Source organism: Ceratosolen solmsi, unplaced genomic scaffold (assembly GCF_000503995.2).
Source record: "Ceratosolen solmsi marchali unplaced genomic scaffold, CerSol_1.0 scaffold1, whole genome shotgun sequence".
NCBI lineage: Eukaryota > Metazoa > Arthropoda > Insecta > Hymenoptera > Agaonidae > Ceratosolen > Ceratosolen solmsi.
Genome location: NW_011948415.1, coordinates 9,589,449 through 9,607,793, shown reverse-complemented (window position 1 = coordinate 9,607,793; position 18,345 = coordinate 9,589,449). Strand labels below are relative to the sequence as shown.

At 35.4% G+C, this 18,345-nt stretch overlaps 1 protein-coding gene across 1 annotated transcript in view; it reads right to left on the bottom strand.

Moving 5' to 3' along the window:
* Window positions 1-2,183, bottom strand: part of LOC105368765 (homeobox protein slou) — a 3,252-nt gene extending 1,069 nt beyond the window's left edge. The window contains exons 1-2 of the mRNA XM_011507879.1: window positions 2,086-2,183; window positions 224-548 (exon numbers count right to left, since the gene is read on the bottom strand). Of these exons, the coding sequence (XP_011506181.1) occupies window positions 224-548; window positions 2,086-2,152 (392 nt within the window). The 5' untranslated portion in view covers window positions 2,153-2,183. The remainder of the gene's footprint in view (window positions 1-223; window positions 549-2,085) is intronic.
* Window positions 2,184-18,345: the final 16,162 nt, after the last annotated feature.

Here is an 18,345-nt window from a genome sequence, read left to right as displayed (position 1 = left end):
GTGTCAAATGTCCATTAAAATTACATCAAAGTTTAAAGTTTAAAGGTAAGGTTATAATGGATATCGATTTCGATTACATTCCTATCGATACTTTGATTTTCAAATGTCAACGAGTGCGCATTACGGGCTCACTATCTAATTACACGATTGGTAGTTTGCAAAAATGTCGACTGAACACGATCGAGGCAAAGATATAAGCAGATAATGGGATGGGGGAGCTTGCCTTCGATTCTGGTACCACGTCTTGACCTGCGTCTCCGAGAGAGAGAGCGCGTCGGCCACGTCGCTCCTATCGGCGACGCTCAGGTACTTCTGACAGCGGAACTTCCTCTCGAGATAGGCGAGTTGAGCATGAGTGAACGCCGTCCGCCTCCTCCGGGGCTTCCTGCCGCCGTTGGTCGTGGCGCCCGAGGGCGCGCACGACTTGCCGCCACCGCCGGAGGTCGCCGAGCCCGGGGATGGACTGCTGAGCCTCGTGCAAGGGCTGCTGCCTGGGTCGATCGTGTCCTCCGAGTCCGAGTGCACAGCCGAGTCATCCTCCGAGTCATCTGAAGGGACGATCGAGCGTAACACGTTCGCTTATCGTCTATCACTCTTGTCTCGTACTCTCTTTAGTTGATAAAAGATTTGCGCGGTTCTCGGATTCAGATATTTGGCCAGGCTTAGTAAATGGACCGACAGTAATCGAACGACCGAGAATTTTCACTCATATTTACTCAGCCCCCAATGAACATTGTAAATATAAACGTAGAGAACTACAACGATCCGCGTGTTTTAGTGACATTACATGAACGGGACTGCGGTATAAGTTGCCAAGTATTGCCGTGAGCGTGGCAATTTAATAGCGGTGAAGCTGAGTGAATGTCAGAATCACGCAGGATTTAACGAATATCCAATACTCAACATGTGCGATAGATTTAATTTGACGTGAAATTCGGATTGTAACGAGCTGGGGTCAACATCGGCCCAATACGAGCGCTACATAGTCGACAACTGGTCGAAAATTAACGAACGGAAAACCTGCTTCAAAACTGCCAAATCCTCACGCGAAAATTGGCTTTCCGCGCACAATGCGTAAACGGCTCTCGGAATTCTCGCCCAGTGGGTGGCGCTCGTTCCGCTTAGCAAATCGAGCGACTAACGAGCGCCACTGCCGGAACAATCCGCGGGCCATCTGCCTTCCCGAGTGCAGCCGCCTAACGATGATGTCCCGCGGACACCCCTTTTGCGGTTCTGTGTTTAATGGTTTTATCGATTGCGTGCGTGCGTGCGTGCGTGCAGCCTCGATTATCCGACTCGGAAACACGCGCCTCGTGAGAAGGGCAGGTGGGCAACTCGGGCGCGTGGCTCGCACCGCCTCTGCGCCTATTGTGCCCCGCTATAGTGAATAGTGAATCCAGAGAGTGTGTGTGAGAGAGAGAGAGAGAGAGAGAGAGGGGGGGGGGGTTGCATTCAGCGGTTTGGGATGCACGATCTACTCCCGTACTTTATGCCTTCTCCATATGATTCGCTCGCTCCTACTTAATCCTCGTTTGTCCTCGCCTTTCTCGCGCACTCACGTGTACCCGCGTCGATTCGAATTTACAGCGCCAATTAAACGGAAGAAGCAAACGTCTTTTATATTTAAGACTCTGGTCTTTGTTAAATTTACTCGTGCAACGAAATTCAATTTATTGCCAGGCATCCACTTTCGTTGAGTATCTCGTGATTTATAAGTCTCGCGGTGACCGTACTAATTTGGTGGTGGTACACCGTGGTAATTTATCGATCGATAAATCGATCGATCGGCAATTCTTCGACATAAAATGTAGCTATATGCAGTTTCATTCGTCTAGTCGGTATTGTAACTATTGCGTTGCGCACGCGCGCGTGCGTGTGCGTGTTTGTGCGTGTGCGCGCGCTTCTATCGATCGATTGATTCGATTAAAGGCACGGGTATGAAAGTGCAAGGAGTAACGAGTACTTCGGTAATTTGGCTGTCAAACGTTGTTAAAAGCAACGCTTCGAGATCGGCCGTGAACGAATTTGCCAATCGTCGATGAGCATCGATCGATCGATCGTCGTCTTATGCGGGCGAATAATCACCTTGAACGCGATGATCCAGCACGTCACCAAGCAGATCTCGAATGAGGAAAGACTTGTGCTCCTGCATAATGCCAATGTCCTCCCGCCGCCGTGAAAGCCTTCGCCGAGGTGGGCGAATAAGTCCTTGCTGCTCGATAACGGCCTCGTCTTTAGAGTCGCACGAGCTCGCTTGCACTCGCGGCGGCTACGGTCCGCCGATCCGATCGCAACGCGGCAATTCGTCCGTGACACCGAGGCCCGTGGATACGACGAGAACCTCCCAAGAGGTCGTGGAGGCCAGCCCAGGGCGAGTGAGCGCGGTCCCTCCCGCGAGCATCGTACCAACGCGCTGACGACCGGCGTCGATCTGCTAGAAAACGGCCTCCGGAGCGAGGCGCGCGAGCGTATCGGCGCACCGCATCCACAGGCGGCCTCCCGAGCCTCCTCGACCACCCTTAATCCGCCCGTTCATTCCCGGTGCGGCGAGGCTCGCGCAGCCATTTTGGGGGTGGGAGCGCGCGCCCATTGGTCCACGGGACAACCACTGCAACCTCGGGGCTCCACGCCCTCTCCCTTCGCGGGGCTTCGGCGCTCGCACGGGATTCGCGGTCGTAGCGGAGGTTGAGCGAGAGATAGGCGACACGGTGCCGCGACCCGAGTCATTGCCGGTCGATTATCGCGATAACGAGCCGAGAACAAATTGAATGTGTAATGACGATCGTAGCCGGGGGCATCGAGTGCCCCGACGCCGGCTCGTGCTTTTCTTTCGCGCCCCCTCCCCCACGCCCTTTCTATATACGAACCTCCGCATTCTCTCCGTTTAAACATTTCCTCCCGCTCATAATTAGTTTTGCCTCTTTTTTTTTCCTTTCTTTTTTCTTTTTTTTCTTTCTTTCTTTCTTTTTTTTTTTTTTTTTTTTATCCACGGACTCGACTCATTTGCGAGCATTAAGGCCCTTCTACGCGAATTTCGTACGTCTTGAAATTCAATGGGAACGAAGTAGGACGCTCGTTATAAACCTTACATCTGTTGGCTCGCTCCACTTTAATTGCTAATGCACCTTCCAATATGTACATATACATATATTTCAGACTTTAATTACGTTGGATTTATATCGAACAGCTTTTGGCATATTAACTAGAACTACGTCAAATATCGAGATTTTTCACGATCGACCGCGTAAGCGAGCGCGTCATCGATCCGTATTATCATATCGCTATTTTCGCAACACGTGCAATGACTTTAATCGTTTATTACGACGAGTGCAAATTTGAGGGTGAGACAAATGGGGAGGGGTTGGCGGTATAAAGAGATGCCTCGTTACGTGTAAAAAGCAACGACGCACACAACATTTGCAAATAAAGGTGAACAAAACAATTCTCTGATAATTTTTCACATTCCAATTAAGTTGCCTTCGTTAATCCAACAAGAAAGAAAATTACACTCTCAAATCAGATTTTTTCGAGTTAGAATAAATTATTTACAAAAATTTTATTTTTTTTTATGTTTATCGAGGTATTACAAACTGAGACCGAGCATTGTCATATTTTGCATTACAATGATTCAACGAAACATTTCAAACCTTACATAGTTTCGATCCACATTCAACAAATATTACAAACTGAGACCGAGCATTGTCATATTTTGCATTACAATCATTCAACGAAACATTTCAAACCTTACATAGTTTCAAAGTTCTAAATCTTTCATTTCATTGGCTTTATCGAATAAATCATAATTGAATAAAGCCATTATAATTTGCTGAAATTAATTAACGCTGCTTAAGCGAGGGATATACGCGCCGCGTATACAGGCAACTGCACCGACGACTGTAATTTTCTGCGCATCTTAACTCGCTCCACATGTTTCACTTTTAATTATCACTAAGCACGTTAAATCGCGAATGAGCGAAGCTCCCTACCAACCCTTCGCTATACATTGTCCTTTCGCGGAGTGCTTTAAAATAAAATCCCGTAGGTTAATGCGGATAAGCCGGGGAGAGTGATCGCTAATTCATTAACATGGCAACGCACGGGCAAGAGCACGCGGCCTTCGATCGCGGGGCGCGAGTACGAAACCACGACTATGAAAAATAAAGCTTCACAAAGGCTTTCCCGAGATAATTGGCACTTGACATCGCCAAGTTTGCCTCTTCTCTTTTATCCCCGTTGCGCACGTTCGCGAAGCCACGAAACGAAAACTCGCTGCTTGCGCTTTAAGCTACGAAATACGTTTTCAGCACATTAAGGATAGGAGAAAGCTTAAGCCATCGGAAGTATATACGTTCGCGGGAAGCTAAAGATAACTGCATAAGTTTAGGTAGCAATTTCCAAGTAAATTGAAGCTCTCGTGCAGTGATTTTATGGATAGGGAAACGAATTTTACTACTCGATTAAGCGGCATTAATTTGCGAAATTTACATTTATCTCCAGTGCTTTTTAATTTTTATTTTTATTTTTGTTGTTCTTTTGTATTTAGTCGATTAACATTATAATTCTTTCACTTGAGCTCTGCGCGAGAAAGTGAAGATATTTCGTATAAATTCACCTTATTCGTAATAAAATTTCAGCACAAAACACTTATCTATCTAAAGCTAAAAATCTAATGAGAAACATCTCCTAATAATCATTGTCAATTAGTGATTTGAAAAATTCATTAGTTTTATTAAGAGAAGAATTATCTAATTTCATATGAAATTTATTAATTACGGAGAAAATTTTAATCGATTATACATTTATTCACCATCTCTTCTCTACCTCGTTCATGCACGACATATTGACAAAAAACTACTATTGCACATTGACTTACTTATTATTCAAAATCTGAATGATTGTAAATTATTGGTAAGCTCGCTTCAATCGGTACGATCATCAGAAAGTATATGTGTGTGCGTGTTTTTTTTTTCAAGTACTTTACTGAAAATTGCATACCATTCGTTAAGTACTAAAATTAACGAAACTTCGCTAATTAATAACCGATAGAGGACACGTGGGTGAATAATGAAATCCCTTAAACTCGCAAATACGCAACTATGCGTATACGTATCCATTAAAAGGTGAGCAATTTAACTTTTCCAAGGCTGCTCGAAGCGGAAGTCGTGGTGTCGCATAAGAAAAGAGATTGGGCCGATGCTTTATGCAACGCGGCGCAAGCCACTTGTACACGTAGTGTAACATCGACATCGGCCGGCGAGTTTTTCCTTTATTTATTTTGCTTTTGTTTTTGTTGTCCGGAGTGCTACACCCGTGCTAACGAGCGAACCTCGGATGAATATTTCAGCCCGAGCCCTCGGAATTTATTCGAGCCTCCGCATACACGGGGCATTAATTCAAGGGGGTGGCAAAGCGGCCAGACGTCTTCGCGAATAAACGCGAAGCGCACAACCGCGCAAAGTGGAGGAATACATTTGAATGATAACGAGGCGAAGCTCAGCGGAAGCTCTATCGCCTCTTCGTGAAAGTCCGCGCGGACTTCTCTGCGGTGTTTTACGTGCTTTTGAAAAGCAGATGCGAGGCTAATTCTTACGGGTTTCTTCGTTGCTTAAACTTTTCCAACCTAATACTAACACTACGTACGATAATGCTTACAAATTTATCTTTCTCAATAATCGATACTATTAATCGTCCTGGACTAAGAAATATATGTTTTTACTAGGCTTCACTTGTTCTAACAATCTCATATACTAAGACAATAAATCTTCACCTTGCGAATCTTCAAATCGATCATTTATTTCGTAAATGTTTTTTATAAATACCAATGTGGTTAGTAAATTCAAATAGAATTTCTGAAATTTCTATGCTTAATTCTCTTATATATAATACATAAATCTTAAGACTTATAACATAATCTTGAAGTATTTGAAATTTCGATCAATACTTTTTTAATATTAAAAAAAACCATGTACATATATGTATATAGAATTATTTAATTTTTAATCAAATAATCTATATTATAATAATGTATAATAATGTAAGAACAATATAAGATAACAACGTTAAAAATTATTATTATTATTATTATTATTATTATTATTATTATTATTATTGTTGTTATTAAAATTATTATATATCCATTAAAATCGGAATATTCACCGACAGTAATGATATTATAGATAGTTGCACCGTTTATTTATGTTACTATAATTGATTGGAGACGTGTGATAATTGAAATTTACATAACTTAACGAAAAATCTTTTTCCATGAAAGAATTATAAGACTCTTTTCAAAGTATATTCACGATTTTTTCGAGTTCTTTCAACTTTTAAGAAAATAATATTATAAAATTCAAGCAATAACAAAAAAAGTTAATAAAGATTTGTTATCATTTTAATACTTAAATATTTTTATTGGATAATTAAATTTATTGGATGTATTTTTATTAAATTATAGGTTATACAAGTATAAATATAATATATAAATATAATAACATTCATTCCATTCAACGCTAAATTCATTATTATTATTTTTATTTTATTATCTATTTAGTTTCTAAAATTGTAATTATCTTTTAAAACTTGATTTTTGTGTGTATGTGTGTACTTATATTATTACTATTACTATTATTATTATTGCTATTATTATTATTATCATTATTATTATTATTATTATTATTATTATTATTATTATTGTTATTTTATATTTTAAATATTTAATATTATTTCTTATAAATGAGCAGTTACAGTTGAACATAAAAAAATGAAGAAATATTTAGAAAAGGAATTCGAAGTATTTAATCTATTCAAGAAATTCAATGATAACTACTAAGTATATTATAAATAATAAAAAAAAAAAAAAAAAAAAAAAATAAAAAAATAAAAATAATAAGCAAGAAAAATATATTCCCTTCCGTGCTTTTAATAAATATTCTTTGATTTCTCATATTCATCGTACAGTAGCACACAAATCTAAAATACATGAAATTGTCTGCAATATACTGGAATTAATTTGAAAACGGTCATGGGCTATGTAATCATAGTCAATTTCTATGATTTATATGGTAATTATGGTAGCTCTTACATTGTATGCCTATACGGAAAAATGAGGCCTATGGTATACAACGAAGGAAATCGAAATCAATGAACAAAGCTTCGTGGGAGATTCGTTGACACCCTCGAGTAATGCACTGAATAAGCTAGTATTGAGTCAGAACGAGAGTTCAGAAAATATATTATACATCTATATGTACTTACGTATATACATAAAAATAGAGAAAGAGAAAGAGAAAGAGGGAGGGTGTGTTTTCTGAATCAGATTACTCCACTTTTCGCATCAACTCGAGGGGACAAACGCATTTGTACGTTCATGTATACAAATATACAAAAGTATGTGGAGAAGGATCGGAGCTTGTTATATCCTATAGTGGGCGCTAAAGATAGAGATAGGTAGATAGATAGATAGATAGATAGATAGATAGAGAGAGAGAGAGAGAGAGAGAGAGAGAGATAGTAGAATTAGAGAAAAAGATAAAAAAAGAAGCCAGGGGGCAAACTGTAGGTAACGATCACGATATTGAGGGATAAATAGCACGAATCAAACCATCTAATATCGCAATTCTGTTGACACTGAAAGTATACGTATTACATCTATTTACAAATATTTCCCCATACTTACACATTATATTATTAACATTTGTATATTGTAATAGAGATGAAAGATTATCGTTGATTTATTCGACCCATACGTTAATTAGAGTATTAAGTTGTCTGTACGATAGGATTGCATGATAGAGAAATATTATTACAATCGTACTTAAGTCTTAGTAAATATTTTTTTTAATTTTTTATTTTTTTTTAAAAGTTTTATTTCTTTTTTTTATAAAAGTATCATTGCGATTTATTAAAATTCTGTATTTTATGTTATATTTCATGTGTAAAACATTCGCTTCTTAAGTTATCGATAGAAATTGAATGATAAGTAAAAATTCAGTATTAAGGCGTTAAAAATATTTTTAAAAAATTAACAATAATAAAAAGTGATAAAATTGGCTAGAAATCGATATAATTTGTATGGAAAAGAGATTGTTTGTCAAAAATGTGTGTAACACAAATAACGCAAGGGCTTAGGAAATAGCGAGAGGGAGAATAGACTTTTTTTTTTTTTGAATAAATGTATTTATCGGAGTAGGAACAGATGTGCAGCACTTATATACTACTAAAATTGACATGAATTTAACGAAAATTCTTTTTCCTTTTTTTTCTCCTTTTTTTCCTCCATTTTTTTTTTTTTTTTTTTATACGATTCAAATATTTATTACTACCAAATAAGTATTTTATAAAGAAAATCTTTCATCTTTTTACACAATAGTCCATAAAATGTAATATAACAATAAATTAAAGTTGTCACGAATAAACAAAAAATATGTATAAATAATTTAAATTTTATTTCAATTGCGCGAAACACATGTTCAGGATAATTTATCCGACATTTTAGACAGATTTTTGTCTTACATACCGTGCGTGTACACCGTAATCGCTCTACTTAGTCGAAGTTGAAGCTCACCGAGTCCACTTGATTCCCAATACAAACCACTGTCCATCCACATCTACCAACAACAACAACAACAACAGCAACAACAATAACAACGAGAAACAATCTTTAGAATATTAATGCGGGCATAATTAGACTGGTTCGTTAAACGTTTACTTAACAGCATTAGCCATCAAGTATATTATAAAATCGTCGTCGTCATAAAATGAATGCAAAAATACAGAATAAAGCCTCCCCCATCCACGAACCCTTAAGGAAAGATATAGTTTAGGCTCGCGGTAGGGGGGGGGGTTACGTAGCCGCGTACGTACGTCGTGTCGCTCGCGTACGTGACTGACGCGTTCAGCGCTGCTCGGGCACTTCAATTACCGCGGAAGGAGTCGCGCAAGAATTCGAGCGCTCGTCTACGTAATCGCTCGGCATGTGGCCCACCATGTATGGGAAAGCAATTGTCACTCTGGCCTCGCCCCTTACCCGGCGGCCGAGAGCAAAGGACGACGTAGGAGCGCCTCCTTTCTTATCGGGGGAGTTTTGATGTATAATTGGAGCCGCGGGAGCCTGACCGGCGTCCGTGTTCAAGGACTCTTTTCTCCTAACCATGATTCTTCGAGAGTGTCGTTCTGGGCGCGAGTCCCAGAAACTTCCGCTCAATGGATTAAGGAGTCTATCTCTTTCTGCTCAAGATGACATTGTCTAGCTTATCCGGGCGCACGCCAATTAGCCGGCAGCTCCGAATAATTTACCGTTCGACCTTCGGCCGCCACTCTATTACATCGTAAATACCACGCGCTCGGACCTTTAATTTCCAACTTTCGAACTTTCGTAATGCGCGCGCAGTGAAAGCGATATTATTATTGCTGACAAATTATGGATTATGGGCAGTCGGGGTGAGGGATGAATAGGTTATTAATCTTGTTGAAGATGGTAAGCACTCGAGCGATCGTTCCACTTGATGTAAGAAGGATGCAAGTATATATCGGGTACTCGATACGTCTTGATTTTAAGGATAAGGAGGACTTGGCGATTTCTCGTCGATCATAATGGCTGAAGGATATTTCGATAATATTTTTAATGGAGGTTTTGCCGTAATCGTTTTATCATATCAAAGCGGGACGTTAAGTAGGCAAAGTACTCGATGGCGCTTCTTGTGCTCGATGTTTTTTATTTTGTGCTTGATTATTAAAAATGAGCTTAGAGAGATTTACATAGAGAGAGAGAGAGAGAGAGAGAGAGAGAGAGAGAGAGAGAGTTTTTAGTCTCGTAATAATGATTGGTCGGGTAATTTTATATAAAATCGACATTTATGATAATAGTGACATATTTAAACGGACGCGTGTTCATTATAATGTAAAAATAATATTTGACATTTAATGTAGTAAATATTTAAATTATTTCATAAAAATGGATCGATCGTCTTTGATATAAAAATATTTTTATTTTATTTCATTCTTTCTCGGAGATTCTCTTATAAATAATACTTTTATAATAAAAAGACTTTATTTACCGAAAGTCATTCGACGTAAATCGATAATTTTGTTCAAATGAAGAATCCTTGAATACGACTTTTAATTATTGGTGTTGAGAAAAAACTTTATTCGAAAAATGTACGCGCCATATACACACTCTCGTGCGATGATTCAGAATAATTCATTTGCAATCATTTGGTCTTTGATGCATATCATTATAGATATTCGGCAAGTATAATGTACATGTCTAAACAAGAGATAAGTTGTATCAGTTTGGAATAGGATATTTTTCTTTTAACAATCACAGTCCCGAATAAATTGATAAATATAGATAAAAGACGCGGGAGCGTGGATTATGCAGTATGGTAGAGCGATTTAGAACAACGTAATAGCATAGAGCCCATTCGAGCTACAGACTGAACGAGAGAGAGAGAGAGAGAGAGAGAGAGAGAGAGAGAGAGAGACAGAGAGAGACAGAGAGACAGAGAGAAATACAGAAATACAGTTGGACGAACTGGAAATCGCTAACAATCGCGGAAATGCGGATCCATTGAAGAGCGACCGCGCGTGTGAATATAACTGCTATGAAGTAATCCATAGAGGGAAGCCCAACATGATTGGCTGAATGAAAAGCGAGCTGAAACGAAAGTCGAGGGTAAAGAGCAAGACCGCAAAAAGAAATATTGCGCTGAACGAAAAACGAGAGTATGAGAGAGAGAGAGAGAGAGAGACAACGAGAGCTCTCTCTTCTTTTTGACGTATATTTTTCTTTTTCACTTTATCCCTTTCCCTGTCTTTGCCTCGCTCGCGCTCCTTCTACCGCACCTACTTGTTTTTGTTTTTGTTTTTTTACTTACTTTTTTCCCCTTTCATCGAATCACTCTGCTAGGATGCGCCATCTTTTTCACATTATTGATACGTGAATGCGCGCAGTTTCTCTTTACATAGTTCGCTGCTGAAGATCCAATACTTCGCTTTTCTCTCATTTGCGATTTGCAACCAAATGGACGTCGAAAAACTTGCGGTTAAAAAAAAATTGTATTCCACTTATTTTAGTCGAGATATATTTTTGCTTTATTATTTTTTTTTTTTTTTTTTTTTTTTTTTTTTTTTTTTTTTGCTTTATTATACGTACGGTATCTGGTGATAAACCAGAGACTATTTGTAAATATATGATGTAGTTTTGCTTGAAAAACATTTCCATAATTATTGTGTTTCGAATTCAACACTTTTGTAATATAGTTTTGAATACTTGAAATGCTTCAACTAACTCATCTCAGAGATTATTTATTATATATGTATGTTTTGTAGAGCATATGCGTATTAAATTTAAAAAAATTTTATAATCGACAATCGAAATTAATTGTACGTATATAAAATTACGTATAACGTAATTGATTAAATAATAGTATTTTATTAAATTACTCATTTTAATGTAATGTGGTATTTGTAATATGATACTCTTAAATGACTTTTAAATGATATAGAAGATTACTTACTACTAACGAAAGTATTTGTCATATCAGTTTGAGATTTTTCAGAAGAACTAATTTATAACGAAACATTTAGAAATGAATAAATTTTACTTCATTAGTAATATTATAAGTTACATTAGCACTTTAATAATATTTCATTTATTTATTTTACGATCCATAATATCTAAGCAATTAATATCGATTAGTGTTTTCCTATTATTCATTCAAACAATAATTATATTAAAAATTAATAAAAAATAAACACTATGTCGATCGGTTAAAACAGCTATTTAAGTATTTCACGATTCAATAATTCTAGAAGCGTTAAAAAAAAATTATTATTATATTCGATATTCATAGGCCAATGTATTTGAGATTTACGAATGGTAATATTTGCTTCGATAAAAGTTATTGAGTTTGTTTTATCTAGCACCGACTAATTGTCATAATTAATACAATTTTATAATTTTAAATAATGTATAATTATAGTATTAAGATTTATAATAACATTAAGTCGCACGATACAGCGTGATGTTTCAAATTTTCTTTCGCTTTTTACATTAAATATAATAATCGAGACGTACTAATGAAACTGAAATTTTGCATATAATCAGAAACATGTGATTAAAAATGTAACTGTACAATACTAAAGAAAATGCGAAACGTGTCGTATATTTAAACAGAACAGTTGATTGAATTGTAATTTCTAAGACCTTTAATGTGGCTTTCCAATAATAGAAATGATTTTTTTTTTTTTTTAATAAAAGACTTAACTATCTATTACAATTTGCAGTGACGATGTATATGTGATAGATTAGAGAGATTGCTCGTTCTATTTTCATTTTAATGGCAGAGTAATCAACGGATCATTTGTAGTACAAAGCTACTTGATTGGCAAGCTCACGTTGCTTTACAGCTAACTAGAAATGCAAAAACGAGAGCGTTCCACTCGACAAGATTCTCAATCACAGATAAAATTTTGAATTAAGCTGAAAACGTTTCATCCATTTTACTGTAAATAAATAAAATAACTTGAAACAAATTGTCCCCGCGCTACTTTAATCTCCGCTTCATATTGTCCTATTTGTATTATCATTTTTTGTTTACATGCACAACTGAAACATATTGTATTAGAATACAATTGAAGTGCGAATGAGAAAAAGTTAACGTGTAATAGCATAAGAAATGAAAAAGAATGAATACATTAAGCTGTATGAATAATCACAATCGAGCTATTTTTTCTTTTATTATAATAGAATTAATTTTAAATGAACATGATTATATGAGATTGGAACGATGCTTATATTATGTTGTGCTTATCATAGTTAAGCAAAATCTAAATGCTAAAGTAGTTAGTAAAGTAGTAATTGGCTTCGGCCTAAAATTTGTCTTAAATCGCAGTAGATTTTGACGGAGAAGCCATTAGTTCCATATTTATAAGAGAGTAGTGGCTGTTAATAGTAAAGCCTAAGCTAACAGCAGTCAATAAACTTTCCACATAATTCAATAATCCAATAAGCCGAGTCTCCTGTTCAATAACGACATTCCAGCAGATCAGATGACATGGCTGATTAATTTTTCGTTCTTCTTATCGAAGAAGGACGATCGGCGCGGCCTCATCACCGACAAACGGCGTCTGATTTAATAAAATGCCGCGACATCGCGCGCTGTCCATTAGCGTCGGCCAGATTTAACGTGGTTGGTGAGTGAAGGGCGGTGGGGAGGGGGATGGGTAGGGGGGGGGGGGGAGGAGGGGACGAGGGAGGGAGAGAAGGAAAGTGGATATCGGGGTGGAAGGAGTACGTGGTCGCATCGAACTACGCGAGGCTTGTTATCCACTCATTGAAGTTAACTACGTAGCTAAGTGGGCGCGCGGGCGTTTTGAGGGCGATGATGGGAGGGAGGGAGTGACGGGGGAGGGGGCGCACCGTCGTGGGTGGGTGGAATACGAGCCAGCCAATCGCGGGTTGGATCGTTGCCGAGGTAACCGTCCACCCTATCCAGCCGGAGCCACGAGTCGAGATTATCATTCGAGCGAGATTGAAAAGTTAGCGACGGTGGGAGGGTGTGGAGGCTGTGGAGGCTGTGGAGGGTGGGAGGATTGGTGGGGGAAGGGGCGATATGAGCTGGCGGTATATGAGCACGTATACGAATGCAGGGCGATTTGGATTTTATGCGCTGCAAGTTCTCAGTGCCTTTGAGGTATGTTTATGAGGCCCTTCGCGAGCCGCTGCCTATCCCCTTTGCCCTAGTCCCGTTTAAATAATGTCATAATTTGCTTATCCATGTTTAGGAGAGCATTCTTATAAATTAATCAAATGCGATTCTTACTGTCTCTCAGGCCTTCATTATTATTCTGAATATAATCTGAAATTCGATTGATTTCCATACCTGGAAAATATAAATTATTCCGAGCTTCGTAAGCGAGCTCATCCTATTCGTTTATAATAGTTGGCGTTTTCACCGTATGTCGATTTAAACATTTAGCCATATGATATTTTGCATCCGAGTACTTAAACATTGTCCCATAAAATCCTCTCTTTAAAAAAATGTTTATTATAGAACTGTCGTTTTAGTATTATAATTTAGAATTTAGAATGCAAATCTGTGATGCGAATCAAGCTCATTAATACAAAAAATTAGCTGTACGTCTCAATCGATTGCGTTATTTAATTGATTAATTTTCTTAATATCTATTAATAGTAAACAAAATTTTGAAGTATAACACTTAAAATCAATTGGAAAATCAGACTTATATAAAAAGAAAAGACTTTTTATCTAATAGTTTATTTTAGATAATTAAGTTGTCTCGCGCGTAAAAGAACCATTGAATTATATCATAAGATTTTTACAATATAACTATATTATATATAACTATTATATAATAAATATATAACTATTTTATTGGAATATTGTAGGTTAAAAATTAATAATATTATTGATAATAATATTCATTCGAATATTTATTGAAAATTATCCTTCATGTTGTTTAAAATGAGGCACAGAAAAATGAGTTTAAATATAGCAAACACTTTGTCAGTATTGAATATCCATTAAAATTTTTATTTCACACTTGAATTTTCATAATATAAGTTACTATTTTTCTTTATGGGACCTTTACTACCTTAAGACTACTGAAGTTAATGATAAATGATATTAAAATAGGCGAGCACCACTGTCGTTGCTTTTAACAAATAAATTATTATCTATTTTTAAGCATTCTTTAATTTATTATAAATAATATAAAATATTTTTAAAATACATTAATACTTTTATAAAACTCTTAATAGAAAAATTCATTTTTTTTTTGTTTTTTTTGTTTTTTTTTTTTGTTTTTTAACGAAAACGTGACTTTTCTTATCCCTGATGAATACCAATGTAAATTAAAAGGTATTAAATATAAACTTATGCAATACAGAATGCCAAAACTTAATTATCCCTGATTAGTCAATAATTCGTATAATATGATATAAAAAAAGTACAAATTGGTATTGTATAGCTACATATTCTTTAGTAATCTTCAATGAATTAATAATTCATTTGAATTACCGTTAAACTTTGTATAATCTAATTCTATAAATATAATGTATCGCCGTATAGTATAATTTCGCCATAATAAATAATTTCGGAATTTATATACGACAACAAATTTGGAATTAATTAAAAAGTGTTCTAAGCAAATATATTCAAACAATTTCTAAATTAGCAATGACAAATACGAGCTAAATCTGTTAATTTTCGTCAATTTTTCAGAGACAGTAATTCACCCACGTACGTCCATACGTTCATACGTTCTTTATTTAATTAAACTAAGGAACACGTTACGTTTACTTATAATTTTTAAAATATCTTCTTGTATATTTCACAAGTTGTTTCCGTATCATGTACGAGCGTTAATTAATGAACACTTTTTCAATGAAGTATACACGACTCTCGGGAAATTGTTCGTATAGTTTCCGACGGTCATCGTCTAGCAGCGAAAATTCCACATTATTTTGATGAAATTAAGTATATTATAAGTAACGATATTTTCAAGGAATAACTTTGATGCCTTTCGTATTCTCAACGTCAAAAGAAAAATATCGTCGGATAAAAGAGTTGAAGGATTTCGTATAAAAAGCTCGGGCGCTGTTCGAACAGGTGTGTGCATGCGAAGCTGCAAGCTAGGAATGAAAGAGCGGACGGAATATTATATGGGAGAGCTTGCAGATAGATGGGTCAAACGAAAATAAAAAAAATATTTATTTCTGCTTGCAACTAGTTGGCTCCGTCTCTTTACGTGGCGTTGAAATTCACGTCACTCTTACGTTTCCTGACACGTGCATAATTGAATTCTGCGCAGCGAACAAGTTTATGATTTCGCAGCTTCCTCGCACAAACACATCTGCGAACTTCTCAGCGTATCTCTATGTATTTACAATTTTTCTTCATTATGACACATCGATGTTTTCATAATCAATAACGTGAAAATAAAAAAATAGACGATTAATGTTTAAAAAATGTCAATTTCATAGCTTAGTAGTCTAATTGTGTTAATTTACACGAGTTCATACACGAGTAAAAATTGAAAGTGAGATAAATTTTTCGGATGTATTATAATATATTTAGTGAAAGTACTATCGGAGGAGAGAGAGAGAGAGGGGGGGGGAGGGAGGAAAAAATGTACGTATACTCCTATGCAATATAAATTACTTACAATTGACATCCTTTATTCATTAACCAGTTAAAATGAATATTTATTCAGCCTTTGCAATTAAAATAAATATTGAATGAATTCGAATTAATAGTAAGTATTATTAATATTCAAGTAGTTTCTTCAAGTAATATTTTGTGGACATAAATACTCAAATGAATTAACTAATTAAGGTTTTGCCGAGCATGGATTACGACTAAATAAATACATGCGCAAAATTATTCATGTCAGCACTTGAAAACTCGGAAGATGAGTGCAAGTATACGCAAAATGTAGGCTAGCCGCACTTTCTATATAAAAAAGGGAAATTCCCTGCTGCTGCCAAATCGATGTGAAAATGTAAAATAACGACTAACTTAATATTCTTTAATAACTTTATGAATAGGGTTCCGAGTATGAGGGTACAGAGGCATGAATTAAATGTTTTCCAAAAATTTATATAACAGTATGTATGCTATGCTTTTAGATCAATTTTCAATTTTCAATTTTAACTTTTTTATTTGGAAATTCTAAAGTGAACGTCATAACTACATTCCTTATGTACAAAAATATTTTTTAGATTTGTCATCTTTACATCTTTATTATTTTAATTTTTTTTTCTTTTTTTTTTTTTCTTTTCTTTATAATTATTCATTATATTTGGAATTTTTACAATTATTTTGCAAAATATTATTTATTAATTTTAATATCTTCAGCTCCTTTACCAATAGATTATTAATAAATAATAATTTTAAAAGTTGCTTAATTTGACTTAATATTTATTACGTAAGAATATCTAAAAATTTTTGAAGCAATAATTTGATGAATATTAACTTGCTTTTTTACTATATCATATATCTTTTTATTGCATATAGTAATATATATATATATATATATATATACAAATATGTATAAACAAATGTTTTGGAAAAATGCAAAATATGCGCGGTGCTCACATGTAACTCGCTTGCTTAATTGTTTGATACTCGAGAAGACGATATAAAAATCGGCAAATGTAGTGGTGACACAGGAATTGTATCTCTTTGAAGATGCTATTAAAGTTTAGTGCATCCTTGTCAACAGTAGATTCATCATCTTTATTGTGCATCTATGCATATACACTATGTGTATATACTTTTTTCTCAGTGAAGCGAAAAAAAAAGAAGAAAAAAGATGGTGTGGGTCGCATTTTTATTGTTCGCCGCGTGTAAGATTGAGCGTCGCTACTCACAATCATCCGTCTATTGTCCTTGCTATTGTTTTCGGTAACTCTCTCATCGCCGTAATTAGAAGTAACCTCAATTAGAGGGTTTTAAGGACTTAAAGGCCCAGGGGCTAACTTCCGCAAGTTTAAGGGTTTGACTTTACCTTATTTGCACACAAAAAATACATACCTATTTTTATCATTACATTCTGATGATTGTCTTCGTTAAAATGAATAGTTGTGTTATTATTCATAAAGAATATAGCTATTAATTTTTTATGTGATTTATAGCTGAAAGTATTTCAATTTTTGTAACTGTTGAATGAAAATGGAAATATTTTTCAGCACCTTCTTATTATTATTAATATATTATGTCTTCCCGATAATTTATTATTTTAATATAGATAGAATTTTAAATTATGTATATTACAATTTATTATTATAATTATTATCATTGCTTTATAGATTATATATATATATATATATATATATATATACAACATTTTAATAATAATAAATTGATTTAATATGATATATATATATCAACATTATTATTTAGCAAACAACTCTATGAATGTAATCGATTTATAAATCAAGTGTGCATTTCAATAAATATACGTTTATAAATTTTTTTTTATTCCAATAAACTTCAATAAATTGTTAAGAAGATTAAATGTCTCCTATTCCTTGAAATTTATCGTCCGGCTATCCAACGATGGCCAAACATTCTAAGTACATCTACTTCTGAAAGACTCAAATAATAAATAATAACTTTATATATTTCAAAATACAATGTGCTTGTTACGTTATCGTAAAAGCGCCTAAATTACCATAAATAAATCACATTTACTCGGCAGTTCTCTATGAACGTATTTAACGCTACTCGTTACATTTTTATCACTTAAAAATGTTATGATTTAAATAAAAAACGTAATTACGTTGTGAGAATACGTGATTAGTGAAAATTGATTCATATG